We start from the raw sequence: 19,446 nt of genomic DNA on the forward strand, positions 1-19,446 counted from the left end.
TGGTTATATTAGGAGCTATAGGTATATTTTTTGTAACGGTTGTATGCAAAGTACCTACTCTATAATAATATGTAGCTGTTTTATGTTCTTGAATAGGCCAAGTGAGTATATTAATTATATAAAAATTGTATTTAATGTGAGAAATTTATAAATAATAAATATGTATAATATTTTCATTATATTATCTTCGTTTTATCCTGTTATATAAATAAATTAAGAATGGTATTAAGTATGGTATTCTGTATTAAGAATGGTATTAAGTAGATTTTTGTAAGTAAAAAATATCCGTAATAAATATACATAAACATACCTAAGTAACCGGTTTGAACACGTGTATGTCATTCAATAGACTTCAGAGAGTCATTCAGAGTGTGTAATTGATACATAAAAGTTCTAATAATAAAACATCTGTCACTATAAAAAGTGTCGCTTATCTTCGAAAGAGTATCAAAGCGCTTTTAAATTTTAATCATTTTCAAGGAAAGTCTGCACTGAGAACTACTTAAACACAGAATTAAAAAAAAAATCTGAAATAATTTATTTTTGTCATAATTTAATTTACGAATAGATTTATCCTTAGGATTAATCACATAAATTACATAACATATTATAGCTAGTGAACTAATGAGTCGAAAATTAATCACGTTTTGATCTCTTTTTATTTTCTTTCTTAGCTGTCGGCTTCAGCTTTTCAGTATTCTTCTTGCACACTAATCTCTTGATCAGACTTATACCGTAATATAAACTTATGAGTATCGTAGCATATACACTAATAATATCAAGGCACCAATATTGATATAGCGGTACATTTACAGCAGCGGTTCTATACGTAGCGTTGGGATTGCGAGCCACAAATTCGGTCCAGTAAACTGCGGTGTCCAGAGGGGACAGGGGACGATCGTGCCACGCTTTCGATACACGCTTCACGTTCTCTCTGAATCTGTAATAAGAAGAAAAAATTCTTGTAGGAATCGTAAAGGAAAATGGATCCTTAGCGATAACTACTTAATATATTTTCAAGTATGTATTTGGTATGATGTTATATAAAAACTCACAAGAATGGTTTCGGAAATGGATTTTTACTGTGGAATAAACCTATCTAATATTTGTTCTATTGTGACATTTGTTTGTATGTACATATTTGTCAGTAAATTAAATCTTAATAATAATTGCATCTACAATATGCAAAGTCATTGCTTAATGATGATTACTCAATCATATACTATCAAGTTGTTCTCAGAGAGTTGCTATCAACATAATTGTATGCATATTGCATAGCCTATCTATTATTTTGCGAATTATATTCAACTGGTGAGTAGAACATTCTCTTGGCTTATTTGGTCTTTTTTGTGATTTACCACTCAATTATTTGCTGCCATGCGTTTTTATTTTAGGAAGTAATGAATAACGTCCGTGTCATTATTTGTTTTACTGCGGCTTTGCTCTGTTAAATTCTATCCTCGCGTTATAAACAACTATTTAAAGCTAACTATTAAAACTAATAATAGGTACTCACTGAGGATCTAGAATTTTTCTAAACGTCTTAACTAAATTGTCTTTGGTCAAGTCATCTATTTGCAGTTGCACTCCTAGACCACTTTCTTCGATGGCAGCAGCATTCGATGGTTGGTCTCCAACAAGTGGCATCGCGATGACTGGTACTCCGAAGTGTATAGCTTCTGTTGTGCCGCCCATACCAGCGTGGGATACGAACCCTAACGTCTTTGGGTGACCTTGAATGGAAACAGTGAGTATTTTACTAATTGGACTGTAAAGGACGAGCACACGCAGGCGGTAACGGGGCTCCCCGCGCAGCGGCTCCACGTGTATGAGGCGGAATATTAACGCTGCACGTGGAAGAGAGGCGCACCGCGGTTTCGACGAGGCGCACCGCGGTTTCGCCTATCGCGCTGTACTCAGTACGCCACGTGCATTGCGTTTACACGTGGAGGAGGCGTGGCCTAGGCGGCACATGCAAGACAGCCGCCGCCGCTTTGAGTCTCGCCGCCGCTTTTGGATGCCGCCGCCGCTTTGAGTCTCGCCGCCTTTTGGATGCCGCCGCCGCTTTGTGCCTCGCCGCCGGGCGGCCGCTTTGAATCTCCCCGCCGGCGACGCATATAAATAGCACAAATTTTCAAATGGAGTTCAGTTCGAGAAAGTGCTTACTCCAGACCAGTAGCGAATAAGTACTAATAGTGATCAGTTCGAACAAGTGCTTACTCCAGACCAGTAGCGAATAAGTACTAATAGTGATCAGTTAGAGCAAGTCCTTATTACAGACCAGTAGTTAATAAGTAATAGTGATTAAGTGTAATTAGTGGTATAAATTGTAATTGTAAAAGGAAAATATATGTATGTATGTCGAAGGGAGGGTTTTATTTCGACTACGAACCCAACAAACTTATACAGTCCACAACAACGTGTGGTCCTTCGATCGCCGGATAACAACGTGTGGCCCTACGATCGCCGGATAACAACGTGTGATCCAACGAGCGCCGGATACTTCAAGGAAGAAACGCTGCACGTGGAAGACCAGATCCTGCCGAAGAGAGGTACACATCGGCAACGAGCTCACCTTCGAGGGACGAATATCGGCAAACCGGTAACGTTGGTACTAGCCTGCTGGTGTTTTTGATCGTCACCAGGCGAGTCAGGTACCTACCGACGGGGCCGCGCTGTTGGTACTAGTCCAATAAGGTGAGTCGTAAGGTTTTTTACGGGCAGACACGGGCCGCCAGTGGTGACCTAGTGGTACGCGCCGGGAATCAGGGGTGCTGGTCAGCGGAACGAGTCTGCCAGTATAAGCCTGCGGTACGTCACCTCTTTAGGCATGGTGGTAACCCGCAGCCAGGGTGACGCTGTGGAAGTTGAAGACCGGAGCCAGGAGACAGAGCGTGTGCGGCAAGAACGAATGCGGCGGCTGGTGCTGGACCCGTTAGCATCGCCGTCTGACGCACGCTTGACGTCAGCCACAGAAACAATGGAGATCCCGCCGCAACCGCGACGGCATTCGCCAGCGAGATCCGCTAGATCGGTGCGGTCGTCGGCGAGTACGGCGCGGCGGATTAAGGCGGCGGAATTAGAAGCGGCAGAGCGACTCGCCGCTATCCAGAGAAAAGAACTACAAATTGAGAAAGAACTAATAAATAAACGCTTACAGTTCGAGGTGTCCGCCATACAGGAAGACGAGGACCTGCCGGAAGATATCGTCACCGCGACAGAAGAACGAAACAAGGTGGACGAGTGGCTCCAGTCACATCCTGTGCCGAAGGATGACAGACACCAGAGATCCGAACTAAGAAGAGGAAGATCGCCGACGCCGACCAGACGAACAGGAATAGAGCAGCTGGCGGCGTCCCTAGAGAAGATGGCGCGACCGCGCCTACGCCACGCGGACCTTCCTATATTTTCAGGTGCGATCGAAGAGTGGCTGCCGTTCCGAGCAGCCTACCGGGACACAAGCAGCATGTACCAAGTGTCCGACGCAGAAAACATCCAGCGGCTGCGTACATGCCTGAAGGGGGAAGCAAGGGACGCCGTGGCAGCGCTGCTTCACACTGCTTCATCACCTGAAGCAGTCATGAAAACCTTGGAGCAGTGCTTCGGGAGGCCCGAGATAATTATCGACAGGGCCATGGAGGACCTGAGGAAGCTGCCGCGACCTGGAGCAGCGGCCAAGGACATCAACAGCTTCGCTGTGAAGGTACAGAACGTGGTATGCATACTTCAAACCATAGATAGGAAAGGGTATTTATACAATCCTATGCTTGCAAGGGAGATATTGGACAAACTAAGTCCGCACCTGCGGTCCAGATGGTGCGACTATGCATATTCACAGGAAGGTACGGCAGATCCGGAAATTGTGGTGCTGTCCCGCTTCCTGATGAGAGAGGCGGACCAGGCGCTCCGCTACACATACGCGCCGACGAGCAGCACTGCGCCAGCGCGCAGAGACACCACGGCAGCAGCGGCAGCAGCGGCAGCAGCGGCAGTGCGACCTGCTCCACCAAGAAGGAAGTCGGCAGTATACGCCATAGTTTCCAGCAGTGGTGATGAAGAGGAGAAGAAAGAAGAGAAGAAAGAAGAGAAGAAAGAAGACTTCTGCCTGTGCTGCGGGCGCGACCACACCATGGTTGCCTGCCCGCGCTACGCCAAGCTGTCGGTGGATGAGCGGTGGGCGCTGGCGAGGGAAAAGGGCGCCTGCTTCAAGTGCGCCACGAAGAGACATCGGCGCATCTACTGTCGAGCGAAACCATGCGGCGTGAACCAGTGCCGCCGCCCGCATCATTCATCACTGCACGACGTAAGAAGAGAAGAGCCTGCTGCGTCGACCGAAGAAACCGTCATGGCGGTTGCTGACCGCGCAACCGCACCGCCCCGCGCCGTCCTGCTGAAGATGTGTCCAGTCACCGTCGTCGGCCCACGGGGGGAGGTATCGACGCACGCACTGCTCGATGAGGGCTCCACCATCACCCTCATTGATGAGGACCTGGCGCGACAGATCGGCGCCGAAGGTCCCGCCACGCCGCTCCGCATCCACGGGGCGAACATGGAGCAGATTGAAGAAGGAAGTCGGCTGGTAACGGTGCAGCTGCGGGGGCAGAGCGACGGGACACTACACGACCTGCGCGCCCGCACGATGAAGAAGCTACAGTTGCATCAGCAGTCCATCCCAGGTTCCCTGCTTCGGTACAGACACCTGCGCGACATACCGGAACATGAGGTATGTTACGAACAAGCACGCGCGGGTGTCCTGGTGGGTACCGACCACTGGGAGCATATCGTGACAAGAGAACTTCGGACGGGCGGCGCCGACGAACCTGCCGCCTCCAAGACAAATCTCGGCTGGGTGATACATGGAACAACGCCGCGTCGAATGATCGTCGAAAGGGACTGCGTGCTTCACGTCCGAGAACAGCAGCAAGCGGACCTACGGCTACACAACCTGGTGGAAGAACACTTCAAGATAGAATCATTGAACATAGCCAGTAGACCGCGCATAGGTGAAGCCGACCGACGAGCAACGTCAATCGTCGAGATGACTACAAAGAAGACGCTGGGCGGGTATGAAATCGGCCTGCCATGGAAGAGAGATAATGTCCGCATGCCGCCGAGCTACAATGCCGCGCTGCGGAGACTTCTGAAGATTGAAGCCAAGATGGACGCCGCGCCGGAATTCGCAGCCGAGTACACCAAGCAGATGAACAACTTATTTGAGAAAAGGTATGCGGTTCCATGCGACGGCAGTGAAGGCGAGAGCAGCGTGTGCTGGTACCTGCCGCATTTCGCTGTGACCAATCCCAACAAGCCAGGGAAGCAGCGATTGGTTTTCGATGCGGCAGCCAAAAGCTACGGGACTTGTTTAAATGACGAACTGCTTGAGGGCCCAGACTTGCTACTATCACTGCCGGGTATATTATTTCGATTCAGGGAAAAGGCAGTGGCAGTCACGGCAGATATAGAGGAGATGTTCCTACAAGTAAAAATAAGACCCGAAGACCAGCCAGCGCAGCAGTTTTTATGGAGAGGGAGCCGACGCGACACGCCACCACAGCACTTCAAAATGACATCCATGATATTTGGTGCAGCGAGCTCTCCGTTTATGGCGCATTACATCCGTAATCATAATGCGCAGCAGCACGCAGAACAGTATCCAATGGCGTTGGAAGCGATAACGAAGAGCCACTACATGGACGATCTGGTGGTGAGCTACGCCGACGCGGAGGAAGCCAGACAAGCAATCGAAGAAATACGGACGGTGCACGCGGCGGCAGGCTTCAAGCTACGAGGATGGAACGCCAACGACAGGAGCGTGCTGAGGGACGTGCCACGAGAACTGCACGCCAGCACACCAACGCAGCTGGGAGGAGCGCAGCCAGCCCCGAAGATCCTCGGGCTAATTTGGGACGCCGAGCAAGACGCGCTAGGATTTAACACAGCGATGAACAGGGTACCGGTGGAGGTGCGAGATCGCAAGCGCCCGCCGACCAAGCGCGAAGCATTAAGTGCGGTAATGTCAATTTATGACCCACTAGGCCTCTTAAGTTATTTCACCATCCGTGCTAAAATCATATTGCAGAGCCTGTGGCGCCTCCAGATTTCATGGGACGAACCAATACCCGAAGAAGAGGGCGAGCAGTTTTCGGGCTGGCTGGCGCAGCTGGAAGCGGTCGGCGCGCTACGTTTGCCGCGATGCTACACAACGGACAACGTCGAAGACATCGAGCTGCACGTGCTATGCGACGCCAGTGAACAAGCGTATGCAGCCGTGGCGTACTGGCGTATGCGGCGAACGGACGGCAGCGTGCAAGTTAAACTCGTCTCGGCGAAAGCAAAGGTGGCACCACGGCGCGCGCAGACAATCCCGCGCCTAGAGCTGCAGGCGGCGGTGATCGGCGCCAGACTCGCTGATCAGATAAGAAGAGAGCACAGGTATGACATATCTCGTACTTGGTTTTGGACAGACTCATCGACGGTGGTGCACTGGGTGCGCAACGATGCAAAGAGATACACGCCGTTCGTCGCGCATCGCCTCGGTGAGATTGGAGAACTAACACAAAGGGAAGAGTGGCGGTGGCTGCCGACTCATGAAAACGTTGCCGACGACGCCACCCGCCTAAGTTTCACCACGGGACATGATCGATGGTTCCAGGGTCCAGAATTCCTGACAAAGACGGAGGACCAGTGGCCCACGGAGAAGGAACTACGAGAAACTACGGACGAGGCTGATGTACTGCATGTAAGCGAGCTGACACGGAAGATGGAATGGCTGCCGGATCCAGAGCGCTTCTCCAAATTCCGCACACTGGTGGGAGCAACAGCAAGGGTGCTCGCATTCATCGACATACGCATCAGACACACGGCGACAAGACTAGAATGTCGCCACCTGGAGCAAGCCGAACGACTGTTGGTGCAGCGCGCACAGAACGACAGCTTTGGAGAAGACATAAAGCGAATCAAGGACGCGCGCCCCATCAGCAGATCCAGTAGACTGTACAAATTGGACCCGGTAATGGAAGACGGCATGCTGAGAGTAAGGGGCCGCATAAACGCAGCCACGGCACCCGACACAATGAAGAAGCCGGTAATCCTCGACGGCCGGCACAGAATAACCAGACTAATAGTGTTACAGGAACATTGTGCCGCCGGACATGCCAACCGCGAGCGCGTCACCAACGACCTGAGGCAGCGCTACTGGGTCATCCACCTGCGGCCTACAGTGCGCGCCGTGGAGAAGAACTGCGCGCTGTGCCGAGTACGCCGAGCAATGCCGCAGGTCCCAGCCAAAGGGGACTTGCCGCGCGCTCGCCTCGACCCGTTCCACCGACCCTTCACCAACTGCGGGGTCGACTACTTCGGGCCAATGATGGTCAAGATCGGACGAAGAAGAGAGAAGAGATGGGGCGCGCTGTTCACATGCCTGACATCGCGCGCCGTGCACCTGGAGCTCGTCGCATCTCTGTCAACGGACTCAGCCATCATGGCGCTGAGAAGGATGGCAGCTCGCAGAGGGTGGCCTCGTCTGATGTATTCGGACAACGGAACGAACTTCAGGGGTGCTGATCAAGAACTGAAGAAGGCGTACAACGAGTGGGCGCCGGCGCTACAAGAAGAAGCGCTGCGCCACCGGATGGAGTGGCGCTACATACCGCCGGGTGCGCCGCATCAAGGCGGTGCATGGGAGCGGCTGGTGCGGTCGGTGAAAACCGCGCTCGGCGCAACACTACGGGAGAAGGCGCCGCCAGAAGAGGTGCTGCGGACTCTACTCACCGAGGCGGAGTTCGCGGTGAACGCGAGGCCGCTGACTCACGTGAGCGTGAGCCCAGACGACCCCGAAGCCCTCACGCCCAACCACTTCCTGTTGGGCTCCTCAACGGGACTGCCGACGACGGGGCCGTGCGACGAAGCAGACCGACGGACCTGGCGCGCCAGCCAGGCACTCGCCGACCACTTCTGGCGCCGATGGATCAAGGAGTACCTACCGACGCTCGTGCCACGGGGGGAGGCGCGAAAGGACACGCGACGCCTCGAGGAAGGTGACGTGGTCATCATCGTGGACCACGTCTTGCCGCGCAACACATGGCCCATGGGGGTCGTGGTGCGCGTTCACGCCGGGCCGGACGACGCTGTGCGGGTAGCCGAAGTGAAGACCAAGAGCGGGATCTTCAGACGCCCCGTCAGCAAGCTCGTCGTGATGAAGGAGGCTACGCAAGCTACGCCGGGGGGAGGACTGTAAAGGACGAGCACACGCAGGCGGTAACGGGGCTCCCCGCGCAGCGGCTCCACGTGTATGAGGCGGAATATTAACGCTGCACGTGGAAGAGAGGCGCACCGCGGTTTCGACGAGGCGCACCGCGGTTTCGCCTATCGCGCTGTACTCAGTACGCCACGTGCATTGCGTTTACACGTGGAGGAGGCGTGGCCTAGGCGGCACATGCAAGACAGCCGCCGCCGCTTTGAGTCTCGCCGCCGCTTTTGGATGCCGCCGCCGCTTTGAGTCTCGCCGCCTTTTGGATGCCGCCGCCGCTTTGTGCCTCGCCGCCGGGCGGCCGCTTTGAATCTCCCCGCCGGCGACGCATATAAATAGCACAAATTTTCAAATGGAGTTCAGTTCGAGAAAGTGCTTACTCCAGACCAGTAGCGAATAAGTACTAATAGTGATCAGTTCGAACAAGTGCTTACTCCAGACCAGTAGCGAATAAGTACTAATAGTGATCAGTTAGAGCAAGTCCTTATTACAGACCAGTAGTTAATAAGTAATAGTGATTAAGTGTAATTAGTGGTATAAATTGTAATTGTAAAAGGAAAATATATGTATGTATGTCGAAGGGAGGGTTTTATTTCGACTACGAACCCAACAAACTTATACAGTCCACAACATGGACTTTTTTATGAAGTACCGTCTCACGTCTCAGTCTCCTCTAGAACGTAGACCAGAGACTTTGTTTCTTTTAATCATAAATAATACAATTTAAATACAATGACATGAACATATTTATATTGTAGAAATTAGTGTTCGGGTGTGATGATCTTATCTTATGAGTTATTATCTGATTATTTGTCGAATAGCAACACCTAATTAGGTTTCATACGACTGCTATCTTATTTTTTGTCTTATTATTTCCAAGATTCTTCAAAAAAATTTAGGTGAAATGTTCCTGCTCTAGTTTCTAAAAATAAATTTGTTACAAAATTCTAAATTCTACTGTCCTAACTATGCATGTTATTCTTAGCCATCATTATAAAGTTAATTGTAAAATCAATTTTAATCGCAAAAAGGTGTTTAATATGAATAAATCTTACCTAAAATGTCAACTTGTGGTAGCCATTCAGCGAGGTAGAGTTTATTTTCGTCTAGTAATTTTATTTTGCTCTCCCATTTCCAAATGAATCGTTGAGGCATTTCAGAAATAGCCCCTAAAATAGCTTGGAGTTTATCATCCGGCATTGTAGAGCTTTTTATGACTGACCCGAAGCTTATGTATATAACACCATGCTCAGCTTCCTCTACGAATTTGCGTAATTTCTAGAAATATTTTACGTCTTCTTAATAATTGGTTTTATTATCCTGATATAACAAAGAATATGTTAGTTTACCTACTTACATCAGCCAAGGGTTTTGATTCAGACACATGATAGCCACCAACTTCAATAACGTTTGCTGGGAATAATCTTGAACCAGTGAGAATAAAATTGTGATATAGTAGGAGAACTTTTATATCTCGGGCCAGTTCTTCCAAAGGGGGTATGTCATCGAAGTATTTAGCAAGTTCTTTTTGATTGCTTCGTTGTGACACAAAATAATAGAGCGTTTTGAAATAAAAGTCAAAAATAGTTCTTTCAACTCGTTGGTAGAGAGTAGGTTTAGTGCCCCCTTCCAAAAAATGGAAGGGAACATAAGCATGATGGTAAGGTATGCCGAATCTGTTGTAAGTCCATGGCATCAAAATGTGGGATGTTATTCCCACTACGGGAGCACCCAACTTATATGCAATGCCTAATCCACAATCACTATTAAATTGTTCCACAATAACAACATCAAATTTAGGTTTTTTGTTTATAAGATTTTGCACTTCTTTATTTGCTAGCATCACTTCACAGTTTTGTTTACCGGTAAATGTAAGAAATATACCCGCTCCAATCACTGTTAAGTAGGATTTTTGAAAAGGCAAATCATCTTCAAAAATTTTCATACTTCCTGCTAGACTAATGTCGTGATAATTAGGCGGCGGATTTTTTTCTGGGAAGTGGGATATTACAGTTACATTGTGACCCCGATTAACTAATTCTTGTATGTAAACACGATGCACAAAAAAGTGGCTTTTGCCATGGTATGGGAATATTGTTAATATATTAAGTGAAGCACAATTTTGTAATACAGTGCAACCTCGATATAACAAATCTGAAGGGAACAAATAAATATTCGTTATATCAAGTAATTCGTTGAACTGAGGTTCGTTATGTTGAGGTTAGGTTGGTCTAAAATTCGTTATAAAGAGGTCTTTTAACGTTTCTGATCCATTTCAACTTGAATCTTTAACAATAGTGACGAGCAGCAGTGTTGACATTACTTTCCAATTTAAATTAAACAAAAATGATCGTTTTACGAACAAAAGCATGTCGAAATCCGTCGCGACATGAATCACATACTATGAGATTAATAATCATTACATTGGTTGGAACTTTATATAAAGGTTTTGGGTTAACGAAATTCGTTAATTAGAGGTATTTATACTTTTCTTGATAGTTAAAAATTCGTTATAAAGAGGTTGTTCGCAAAAAATGTTCGTAATGTAAAGGGATATTTTGTATTGAATCTTATGGACAATTCAAGGGGATTACAAAAAATTTGTTAAATCGAGGAAATCGTTATATTGAGGTACGTTATATTAAGGTTGCACTGTAGTAATATCAGAGACGCAACGACAATTTCAACGTGTTTCATGGTCTTGTATTGTTAATGATAATATTATATTATATTAAACGCGTGCGTCCGATCGCGTACTAATTCCACGAACGACTAGTAGAGACACGGGTCAATGTCACGTGGTTAAAGAGATTATATTTTTTGTGACTAATAAGAATATTTTCCTCCTGATAGTTGTACTTAGAGACATATTCAGTTTACTTAATTTTTATGGCAAATCACAAAGATAAATAACATATAAATTAATAAATAAAGAACACATAAATTGTAAAGGAGTAATAAAATCTCAATTATTATGATCAATTATTTTATATTAAAACATAGAAAATATATCATTATATAGAAAATCAATCTTTTTTATGTTTATAAACTTTACGTAAGCACGTTAGTAATATTAAAATACAATATCTTAAAATAAATGCACTAAATATTGAGAATGCTAATAATACAAATATGACATCGAGACCCAAATACTGGTACAGTGGTACGTCAGCCGCGGCTGGTCTAAATGTAAAGTTATGATAGCGAGCGGCAAATTCAGTCCAATGGACTGCTGTATTGAGCGCTGAAACGGGTCGATCTCGCCACATGGTGGATACTTGTTTGACATTTGCCCTGAATCTGTAAAAATGAAATTCTATATCTTTATTTTTAAATTAGAAAAAAAAATATCCGTGATGCTTTCAGAAGTGAGGCATAGGTACGTAATACCAAAGACTATTCAGCAATGTAATAAAATCAAACTCAGATTTCGTTTAGACTCGCTTTTGAATCGTCAAAAAGCATATAAATAATAATACACCACCCGATCTGAAGGAACTTTTACAGAGAAGTACCGACAAGAAACTGTATTTGCTCCTTTAAAATAAAATCAATGTAATATTTTACATCTTAATTGTGACTGTAATAATATCGCAGTTGAGTTGACAGATGCTTGCCATTATAGGATTAGTTCGCTAATCGCTACGCTCTAGTAGTGCTTGAATCTTGCAGTGACATGATGATTGATACTCACGCAGGATCTAAAATAATTTTGAATTTTTGTAGCAGTAGCTCCGTAGTTAATTCACTAATCTCGATTTGAACTCCCAGACCTCGTTCTTCAATCGCAGCTGCATTAGAAAACTGATCACCTATGATTGGCATGCCAAGAATTGGTACACCGTGATGCACAGCTTCTGTTGAACCCAATAGACCGCAATGTGAAAAAAATACTTTTACATTTGGGTGAGCTGCAAAATGAAATATTTTTATTTAAATAGTTCGGTTGAGTGTTTTAGAGAGTAAGAGTAAGTATTGCTTGAAATTATTGATAATTGATCATTCATTTTAGGATTTCTTTTTTTTGTGATTTAATATTTTCCGAAAAAATTCTTCTTGTATTCTGCACTTTTTCCTGATTTCTGAATAAATTTACCTAATATATCATTTTGAGGCAACCATTTTGATACATATAAGTTATCTGGCTTGTTTGGAATCTTCTTATTCCATTTCCATACAATTCTCTGAGGCAATTCTTTTATAGCATTTAATATAGCTTCAAATCTTTCACGATTCAAAGACGATGGGTTTAATAATGACCCGAAACTGATGTATATCACTCCATTTTTGGATTCTTCAATAAACTTCTTAATGTCCTGTAGATTCAATAAAAAATCTATACATATAATAAATCTGTAGAAGGGTCAATTCTGTACATTGAAAATATTGAAAAAATAAATAGCAGGGGGTGTTACTGGATCGATACCAAACCGAAATATGTGATTAAAAAAATTTTTGTCTGTCTGTCTGTCTGTCTGTCTGTCTGTATGTGAAGGCATCACGTGAAAACTAACGGTTCGATTTCGATGAAACTTGGTACAATTATACCTTATTATCCTGGGCATAAAATAGGATACTTTTTATCCCGGAAAAATACGTAGAAAAAAAATAAATCTTATTTTTTCTTAATTTTTCCGCGCGGACGGAGTCGCGGGCGGAAGCTAGTATTAAATAAGTTTAATACGTATAGAATAATACAAGAAAAAGACGTTAGGTTTACGTTATCCATGAATTTACTTACATCGGGTAGCTGTTTAGGTTTTGCAACATGATATCCTCCAACTTCTATCACATTTGACGGTAAAACTTGTGATCCACTTACAATAAAATTTTGGTAGACTAGTAAAAACTTAATTTGACGGGCTAACTCCGCTACTGGTGGTACATCATCGAAATATTCCGAAATCACTTTATCATCAAGCTTCATGCATAAATATTGAATAAAATTTATATATGGAAAATTTATGGATCTAACAACCCTTTCCAAGAAAGTTGGCTTTGTTCCGCCTTTATATATATCGTACAAAACGTAAGAAGGATTGTAGGGAACTCCGTACCTGGTGTAATGCCAGGGTAGCAACATACTTGAGGTAACACCGATTACTGGTGCTCCCAATTTATATGCTATACTCAAAGGACAGTCAGTATTAAATTGCTCTACAATAACGAGATCAAACTTTTGACCAGAGTACACCAAATTTTGTACCTCTTCATCTTCAAGCATTTGTTTACAAGAGTATGGCCCTGCAAACGGTTGCAATACTGTGAATGAAAGGAAAATTAAAAATTTTGATTCAGTTATAGGTAACTTCACTTCGAAGTATTTATTGTCCTTTCCTAGATTAATGTCATGATAATTTTTCAGGGACTCTTTTTGTGGAAAATATGATATCACTGTCACATTGTGTCCTCTTTTGGCTAATTCTTTTAAATAAACATCAAAAACATAAAAGTGACTTTTTCCTATATGAGGAAACACTCCTAAGATATTATAAGATTTCACTTGATTCAGCAGAATGCAAGTTGTAAGCACTATTGTAAGCAACGCAACAACCGTGTTGATTCGCATTTTGATCTGAGACCATTCATCACCGTATGAGTAGCAGTACTAAAATTGAAACTATCTTATCGGTTTAATTCCATTAAAATTAAATATAAAGATTAAAGTGCGATTAATCCATCAGTCCTCGGAATCACAGACACAATAGAAAATCTATTGTGTCGCGCCCCGATCGGGCCTTACGGTGGTCAATGGGTTAATTACTGACGTAGGTCGTGATTTTTTGTACTCGTTTATTTTTACCTTAGTAGGTTATCTTATGGCTCCCTTAAGCATACCAAAACAAGTCTTAGGTACTGCCGATTGTTAAAGTATAGTAACTAGTAAATTAATTAAAATTGAAAGAGTTAATTTTATATTATTTATTACGAAAACAAAAAGTTAACATTGTATAGAACATCAATTTTTTTTCACGATTGTTTCTTTTTAATTTTCCTCGTAGATTTTTGTCTTAAAAACAAGCACGAGAATATTTTTACAACAATAAACAAGTAAATAATCGTACACACTATCAAAAACGATAATACATCTAATCCATAATACTGATAAAGAGGCACATTAACTGATGGATTTTTGAATGTGAAGTTACTGTAACGTGCTGCGAACTCGGTCCAGTAAATAGCGCTATCCATCGGGGATTGAGGACGATCATGCCATGCCTTTGATATGAGTTTAACACGACTTCTGAATCTGGAAAAAAATAACATCATGGTTATCAGTAGATTAGCTTTATCGTCTACATATTGCCCTAATTCGAAAATTTACGTAACTCATTTTTATCGCTGTTTTGATTAGGTTAGGAATTAATATAAAAATATATCCTGCATTTGATTTGTATGGAGGGCTTTCTATTATAATTAAATCAAGTGTAAAAATTGAAATTTACCATCTAGTAAAAGTTTTATTAAAAATAGTTCTTTCTATCTAGATATATCTTGAGTTAATAGCGATATTCAATTTAAATTATTTGGTATCTGACGTCAATTTGAGATAGTTTCTATTTAAAACTAGCGGTCCGCCCCGGCTTCGCCCGTGGTACATATTTACGTTTTCTCCACTCTACATAAAAACCATCCTCGTACTTCAAGGAATATAATAAAAAAAGAATTATCGAAATCGGTTCAGCCGTTCTCGAGTTATGCGCTTACCAACACATTTTGCGATTCATTTTTATATATGTATAAGATTTTCAGACTGGAATTATAATATTATATGCAACTTAATATTATGCTTATGAAAAGTGAATGGTTTTCTTACCAAATAATGTTTGGTTGTTTATCTTACTCAAACAATTTTCTTTCATATGTAGGTAACGCTTAAAATTAATTTTAATGATTGAGTTAAGAAAATTACTAATAATAACTTCGGAAAATTTTGTTTTCAATATCAGAGAGTCTGTTATACATATAATTATTATGATGTTTCTCATTTCCATAATACTCGGGTACCACCAGAAGGACAGTACCCGGATCTTTGGAAGGCTTACGTGGGGACACGGGTCCAACACGCAGAGGCCCTTTCGAGAATTTTAATGTGTTGTGGGACACCAGCCGCAGCCTGCCCATGACTGCACTATAGAGATACAGCCCTGGGCAGTCCGCGGCCAATGTAGGACTATTGCAGGGTATGGAAATTTAATGATTGGGCTATGGATTGGGATGCTAAATGGACTGGTACTGAGGACTATGGGAAACTATGGCACCTGCCTTTCTACTAAAAGAAAGTAAAAATATGTTGGCAGGTGGTGACTCGCCCTCTCACTGTATGGGCCCCCGAAATAAGTCGCTGCAATAGTGCGACAAGGGGGCAACATATTGTGAGCAGCTAAGGGTGGAGAGGCGTCCCTGGACTTTAAACTACGATCACGCGCTCCCTGAGGGTCCAGCATCACGTGCCCACTCGCCACTTACGCTTCGCATCCACCCTTCGAGCTAAAAGCTCTCGCGACTCCACTCTGGCCGGCCGGTTAAGGCAAGCCAGAGGCGGGGGTCCTGTCCTCGTCAGGCTTCACTCCGACCGGCCGGTGAAGGCGAGCCGGAGATGAAGACAGGGGCCTCCCCCGGGAGCACTCGGTTCCCGCGGGGTCGCTACTCCCCGACACCCCGCCACAAGGTGTCCTGCGGGTTGACTGATTGCACGGGTGGAATATCTATTGTCACGTAGACAATAGATATTCCAACCGTGGGCGATGAGGTCGTCACATCCCTACGCCCTTATTATGATTATTGTTATAATATTTACTGTTATAATTATTAGTCTGTTATAATTATTATTGTATAAACACAATAAGCTAATATAAATTTGTTAATTATAACAACAATATCCATTTGCGTATTAATGTGAGTACTACACAGGAGTACTATAGGTATCCCTCAATCTGCAATTACCCCAGAGCGTAATATTTTGTCGTATTTAAACAGTAACTATGTCTTACCCAGGGTCAAGAACTGTTTTAAATTTGTCCAAAAGCTTATCCTTTGTTAATTCTCCGATTTGAATTTGCACGCCAAGTCCACTCTCCTCCATAAAGCCTGCGTTTGCGGGCTGATCTCCAAAGATAGGCATACCGACCATGGGTACTCCATGGTACATAGCTTCAGTTGTACTAAGCAAACCGCAGTGTGAGAAGAAAGTTAGTACTTTTGGATGTGCTGTAGAAAATATACCTTTTAAAGTACAGTTTTATGTAAAGTGTCTAGTGTACTGATATTCTTGGTTTTACCTACAGGAATAGTAGATACAATGTGAATATTTTTATGAACAGTTGCAACTTTGGTAATAATCAAAGAAATGAATGTATGACGGTTTTAAAATATACCAGACAATTTATTAATTAATTGGGCTCACAAAACTATAATAAGTACTTATATCTAAAATGGACATTCAATTGCAATACCTACATAAATTATAACATTTTGTCTTCAATTAAATAGAACTGATACGAACCCAAAACATCATTTTGAGGTAACCACGGAGAAATAAATATGTTTTTAGGATTTCCCGGTAGTGTCGTTTCTTCCCATTTCCACAGTATTCGTTGAGGCAGTTCAGATAAAGCAGCAACAATAGCTTCAATCTTATCTCTTGGTGTTGTATTGGCTTTAAGCATAGATCCAAAACTTATGTAAATGACACCATGCTCAGAGTCCTCTATAAACTTGCGAATTTTCTAAAAATATAAAAAAATCGACTCAAATATACCTGCAGTCCAACATTCCAACAGATTATTTCTTTGGTAGCTTAACTAAACAATTAGAAATTAATGACTTTTTGTGTATTTTAAGCTTTACAGAGAGCTTATTCGTGACTAAGTGTGACTGATAGTTCAGGATCCATCGCCCATTTTTGCACTTGATTACTATCAAGCTAATTTTCCGTGAGTAGCTTTATTTTGATGAGACGCCCAATAATCTCATGTACGAAACTCTCGATAGTGGTAGCTTACAGAGGTAACAAGGATAAAATGTTTTGATTTTATGGTTCTAAAATATTTATTACTAACTTAATTTTTTTGTTCAATCTCAAGATAATTATCTAAATTATTCGAAAAAATATTTGTCCTACAAAATCAAAGAGTCCCCTCTTTCCAATGTGTATTGATAACGAGGTCATCATAAATTATTACTAACCAGCTGTTTTTTGTTTTCACTTAGTTAATATTTATATACATAATTGAACAGACATATTGTCCTACAAATTGCGTAATAAATATTTGAGAACCATCAAATCAACACATTTTATCCTTGTTACCTCTGTTACTTGTTAGCTACCAGTTACCACAATCGAGAGTTTCGTACAGGAAATTATTGGGCGTCTCATCAAAATGAGGCTACTAGCGGAAAATTAGCTTGATAGTAATCACGTGCAAAAATGGGCGAAGGATCCTGGACTATGAGATGTTATAATGTTTTGACAGTCATTTTTTAAAGTAATCCTACTTCCTACATAACATGTTGCTTCGAATAATAAAACATTCATTTTTTAAAGGACGTTTGTTTCAATGTCGATCATGGAGCACCCATGTTCCTTTTTTTAATATTTTTATTGTGCCGAATTGCTCATTTTTATTGAAGTAGGTATTGATAGAAATAATACATATTTATTTGGTCACTAATATTATCAAAGTACTACAAATACGGCCATATAAGAGTTAGATTAGAACAAATTACATCAAGACCGTAGATAAAATTATGACTATAAAAATTTTTATAGGAAAATCGTAATCATTGCGAATGATTTTAAAAATATTTTTGTTTTATAGTATAAAATAGAGTTCTTATACTAATTTTACTTACTTCTGACAACGGTTTCGGCTTGCTCACATGATACCCACCGACTTCAATAATATTTGCAGGGAATAAATGAGACCCGGAGAGCATTAAGCTAGTATAAGAGAGTAAAAATTTGATATCCTTAGCTAATTCTTCCAAAGGCGGGATATCATCAAAATATTCAGCAAGAGTATTTTGGTCAACTCTTTGTACCAATAACTTGAAGGCTGTTATAAAGTATGTATTGAATAATGTCCGTTCCACTCTTTGATAAAATGTTGGTTTAGTTCCACCCTCAAAAAAATGGAATGGAACGTATGATGGGTTGTTAGCTATACCGTATCTACTGAATTGCCAAGGCATGAAAAAGTGTGAATTAACAGCAACTACAGGCGCTCCTAGTTTATAAGCTAATCCGAGGGAACAATCACTGTTGAACTGTTCCAAAACGATAACATCGAATTTTGCCTTAGATTTCCACAGATTTTGCACGTTTTCGTCAGCCAGTAAAACTCTACAATTTTCTGTTCCAGTTGAAAAAAGAAAAAGACTCGTTTGAAATATTTGCCAATACGAACGGTAAATGGGAAACACACTTTCCAAGACATTCATTTTCCCAGCTAAACTGATGTCATGATAATTTGGTAAGGGTTCCTCTCGACGAAAATATGATATAACAGTAACATTGTATCCACGATGAGCTAGTTCTTGCAGATATTTATCGAAGACGAAGAAATGGCTTTTGCCTGCATATGGAAATATTCCTAAAATATTCAACGGTTGCACTTCATGAATCGAAAATAACAACGTCCACAACGATAAAATTAAAATTCCCATTTTCATTATCACGCGGGTTATTTCTACAAGGCTAAAACTACAACTGAATTCAGTTCTTTATTCTTGATAATGGACCGATAAATTATTATTTTTTTGGATATAAACCAATCTAAGCTCTGTAATCTATAAGTGAAAAAACATTTACAACATTGTTATTTGTTGAGAATTTTAGCGTTGCTTGTAAATCTTGCAATTTTTATAGATTTGGCATTATATTTTCAAATTGAAGATATCTGTTTTGTTGTAGTTTACCACATTTTGATAATTTATAAAAATAAGACAAATAATTTTCGATTTATGAAACTACACTAGAAGATATTGAAAACTATATTTCAAAGTTCAAACGTATTCTAAAAATTTTAAATACGAAAATAACTGTCTTTTAACGCATAACCTACTGAACGAATTATTGTAAGGATACATATTTTATAATATTTAGTAGTACCTACTCTTTATATGTTTTCGAGTTTTCAGGCCTCAGCTGTTAAGGGCGACATTAACTGAATTCCACGCAGAAGAATCGGCGGGCG

General features: G+C 42.3%; 4 protein-coding genes across 4 annotated transcripts; 1 reads left to right on the forward strand and 3 right to left on the reverse strand.

Moving 5' to 3' along the window:
• Nucleotides 1–514: 514 nt before the first annotated feature.
• On the reverse strand, nucleotides 515–10,286 carry LOC149487044 (UDP-glucosyltransferase 2-like). The gene is made up of 4 exons (XM_089697260.1): nucleotides 9,606–10,286; nucleotides 9,304–9,526; nucleotides 1,517–1,733; nucleotides 515–940 (listed from the first exon to the last, which is right to left on the reverse strand). The coding sequence occupies exons 1-4, from the start codon at nucleotides 10,191–10,193 to the stop codon at nucleotides 637–639; spliced, it is 1,332 nt and encodes a 443-aa protein (XP_089553386.1). The 5' UTR covers nucleotides 10,194–10,286; the 3' UTR covers nucleotides 515–636.
• On the forward strand, nucleotides 2,823–8,844 carry LOC149487045 (uncharacterized). The gene is made up of 2 exons (XM_089697257.1): nucleotides 2,823–6,010; nucleotides 6,098–8,844. Exons 1-2 carry the CDS (start codon nucleotides 2,831–2,833, stop codon nucleotides 8,234–8,236), a joined length of 5,319 nt encoding a protein of 1,772 aa, XP_089553383.1. The 5' UTR covers nucleotides 2,823–2,830; the 3' UTR covers nucleotides 8,237–8,844.
• Nucleotides 10,287–11,274: 988 nt separating the features above from the next.
• Nucleotides 11,275–13,919, reverse strand: LOC149487046 (UDP-glycosyltransferase UGT5-like). Its single transcript, XM_089697353.1, has 4 exons — nucleotides 12,990–13,919; nucleotides 12,345–12,564; nucleotides 11,943–12,159; nucleotides 11,275–11,548 (listed from the first exon to the last, which is right to left on the reverse strand). Exons 1-4 carry the CDS (start codon nucleotides 13,815–13,817, stop codon nucleotides 11,275–11,277), a joined length of 1,539 nt encoding a protein of 512 aa, XP_089553479.1. The 5' UTR covers nucleotides 13,818–13,919.
• A 236-nt stretch (nucleotides 13,920–14,155) lies between these two features.
• LOC149487047 (UDP-glucosyltransferase 2-like) lies at nucleotides 14,156–19,157 on the reverse strand. Its single transcript, XM_089697261.1, has 4 exons — nucleotides 18,104–19,157; nucleotides 16,755–16,977; nucleotides 16,243–16,459; nucleotides 14,156–14,498 (listed from the first exon to the last, which is right to left on the reverse strand). Exons 1-4 carry the CDS (start codon nucleotides 18,920–18,922, stop codon nucleotides 14,219–14,221), a joined length of 1,539 nt encoding a protein of 512 aa, XP_089553387.1. The 5' UTR covers nucleotides 18,923–19,157; the 3' UTR covers nucleotides 14,156–14,218.
• Between the last annotated feature and the right edge of the window lie 289 nt (nucleotides 19,158–19,446).

This window comes from Colias philodice, chromosome 7, assembly GCF_061535455.1.
Source record: "Colias philodice isolate Cphi_HAF_F1 chromosome 7, ilColPhil1 Martin Lab GWU primary, whole genome shotgun sequence".
NCBI lineage: Eukaryota > Metazoa > Arthropoda > Insecta > Lepidoptera > Pieridae > Colias > Colias philodice.

Coding starts and splice junctions, on each gene's coding strand:
- LOC149487045 (XM_089697257.1), top strand. CDS start 2,831: ATGGTGGTAACCCGCAGCCAGGGTGACGCTGTGGAAGTTGAAGACCGG. Junction 6,011..6,097: donor AGCGCGAAGCATTAAGTGCG/GTAATGTCAATT, acceptor TGGCGCCTCCAG/ATTTCATGGGACGAACCAAT.
- LOC149487044 (XM_089697260.1), bottom strand. CDS start 10,193: ATGAAAATTTTTGAAGATGATTTGCCTTTTCAAAAATCCTACTTAACA. Junction 9,527..9,605: donor AATCAAAACCCTTGGCTGAT/GTAAGTAGGTAA, acceptor AAATATTTCTAG/AAATTACGCAAATTCGTAGA. Junction 1,734..9,303: donor ACCACAAGTTGACATTTTAG/GTAAGATTTATT, acceptor TTTCCATTCAAG/GTCACCCAAAGACGTTAGGG.
- LOC149487046 (XM_089697353.1), bottom strand. CDS start 13,817: ATGCGAATCAACACGGTTGTTGCGTTGCTTACAATAGTGCTTACAACT. Junction 12,565..12,989: donor AACCTAAACAGCTACCCGAT/GTAAGTAAATTC, acceptor TTGAATCTACAG/GACATTAAGAAGTTTATTGA. Junction 12,160..12,344: donor GCCTCAAAATGATATATTAG/GTAAATTTATTC, acceptor TTCATTTTGCAG/CTCACCCAAATGTAAAAGTA.
- LOC149487047 (XM_089697261.1), bottom strand. CDS start 18,922: ATGAAAATGGGAATTTTAATTTTATCGTTGTGGACGTTGTTATTTTCG. Junction 16,978..18,103: donor AGCCGAAACCGTTGTCAGAA/GTAAGTAAAATT, acceptor TTATATTTTTAG/AAAATTCGCAAGTTTATAGA. Junction 16,460..16,754: donor ACCTCAAAATGATGTTTTGG/GTTCGTATCAGT, acceptor TATTTTCTACAG/CACATCCAAAAGTACTAACT.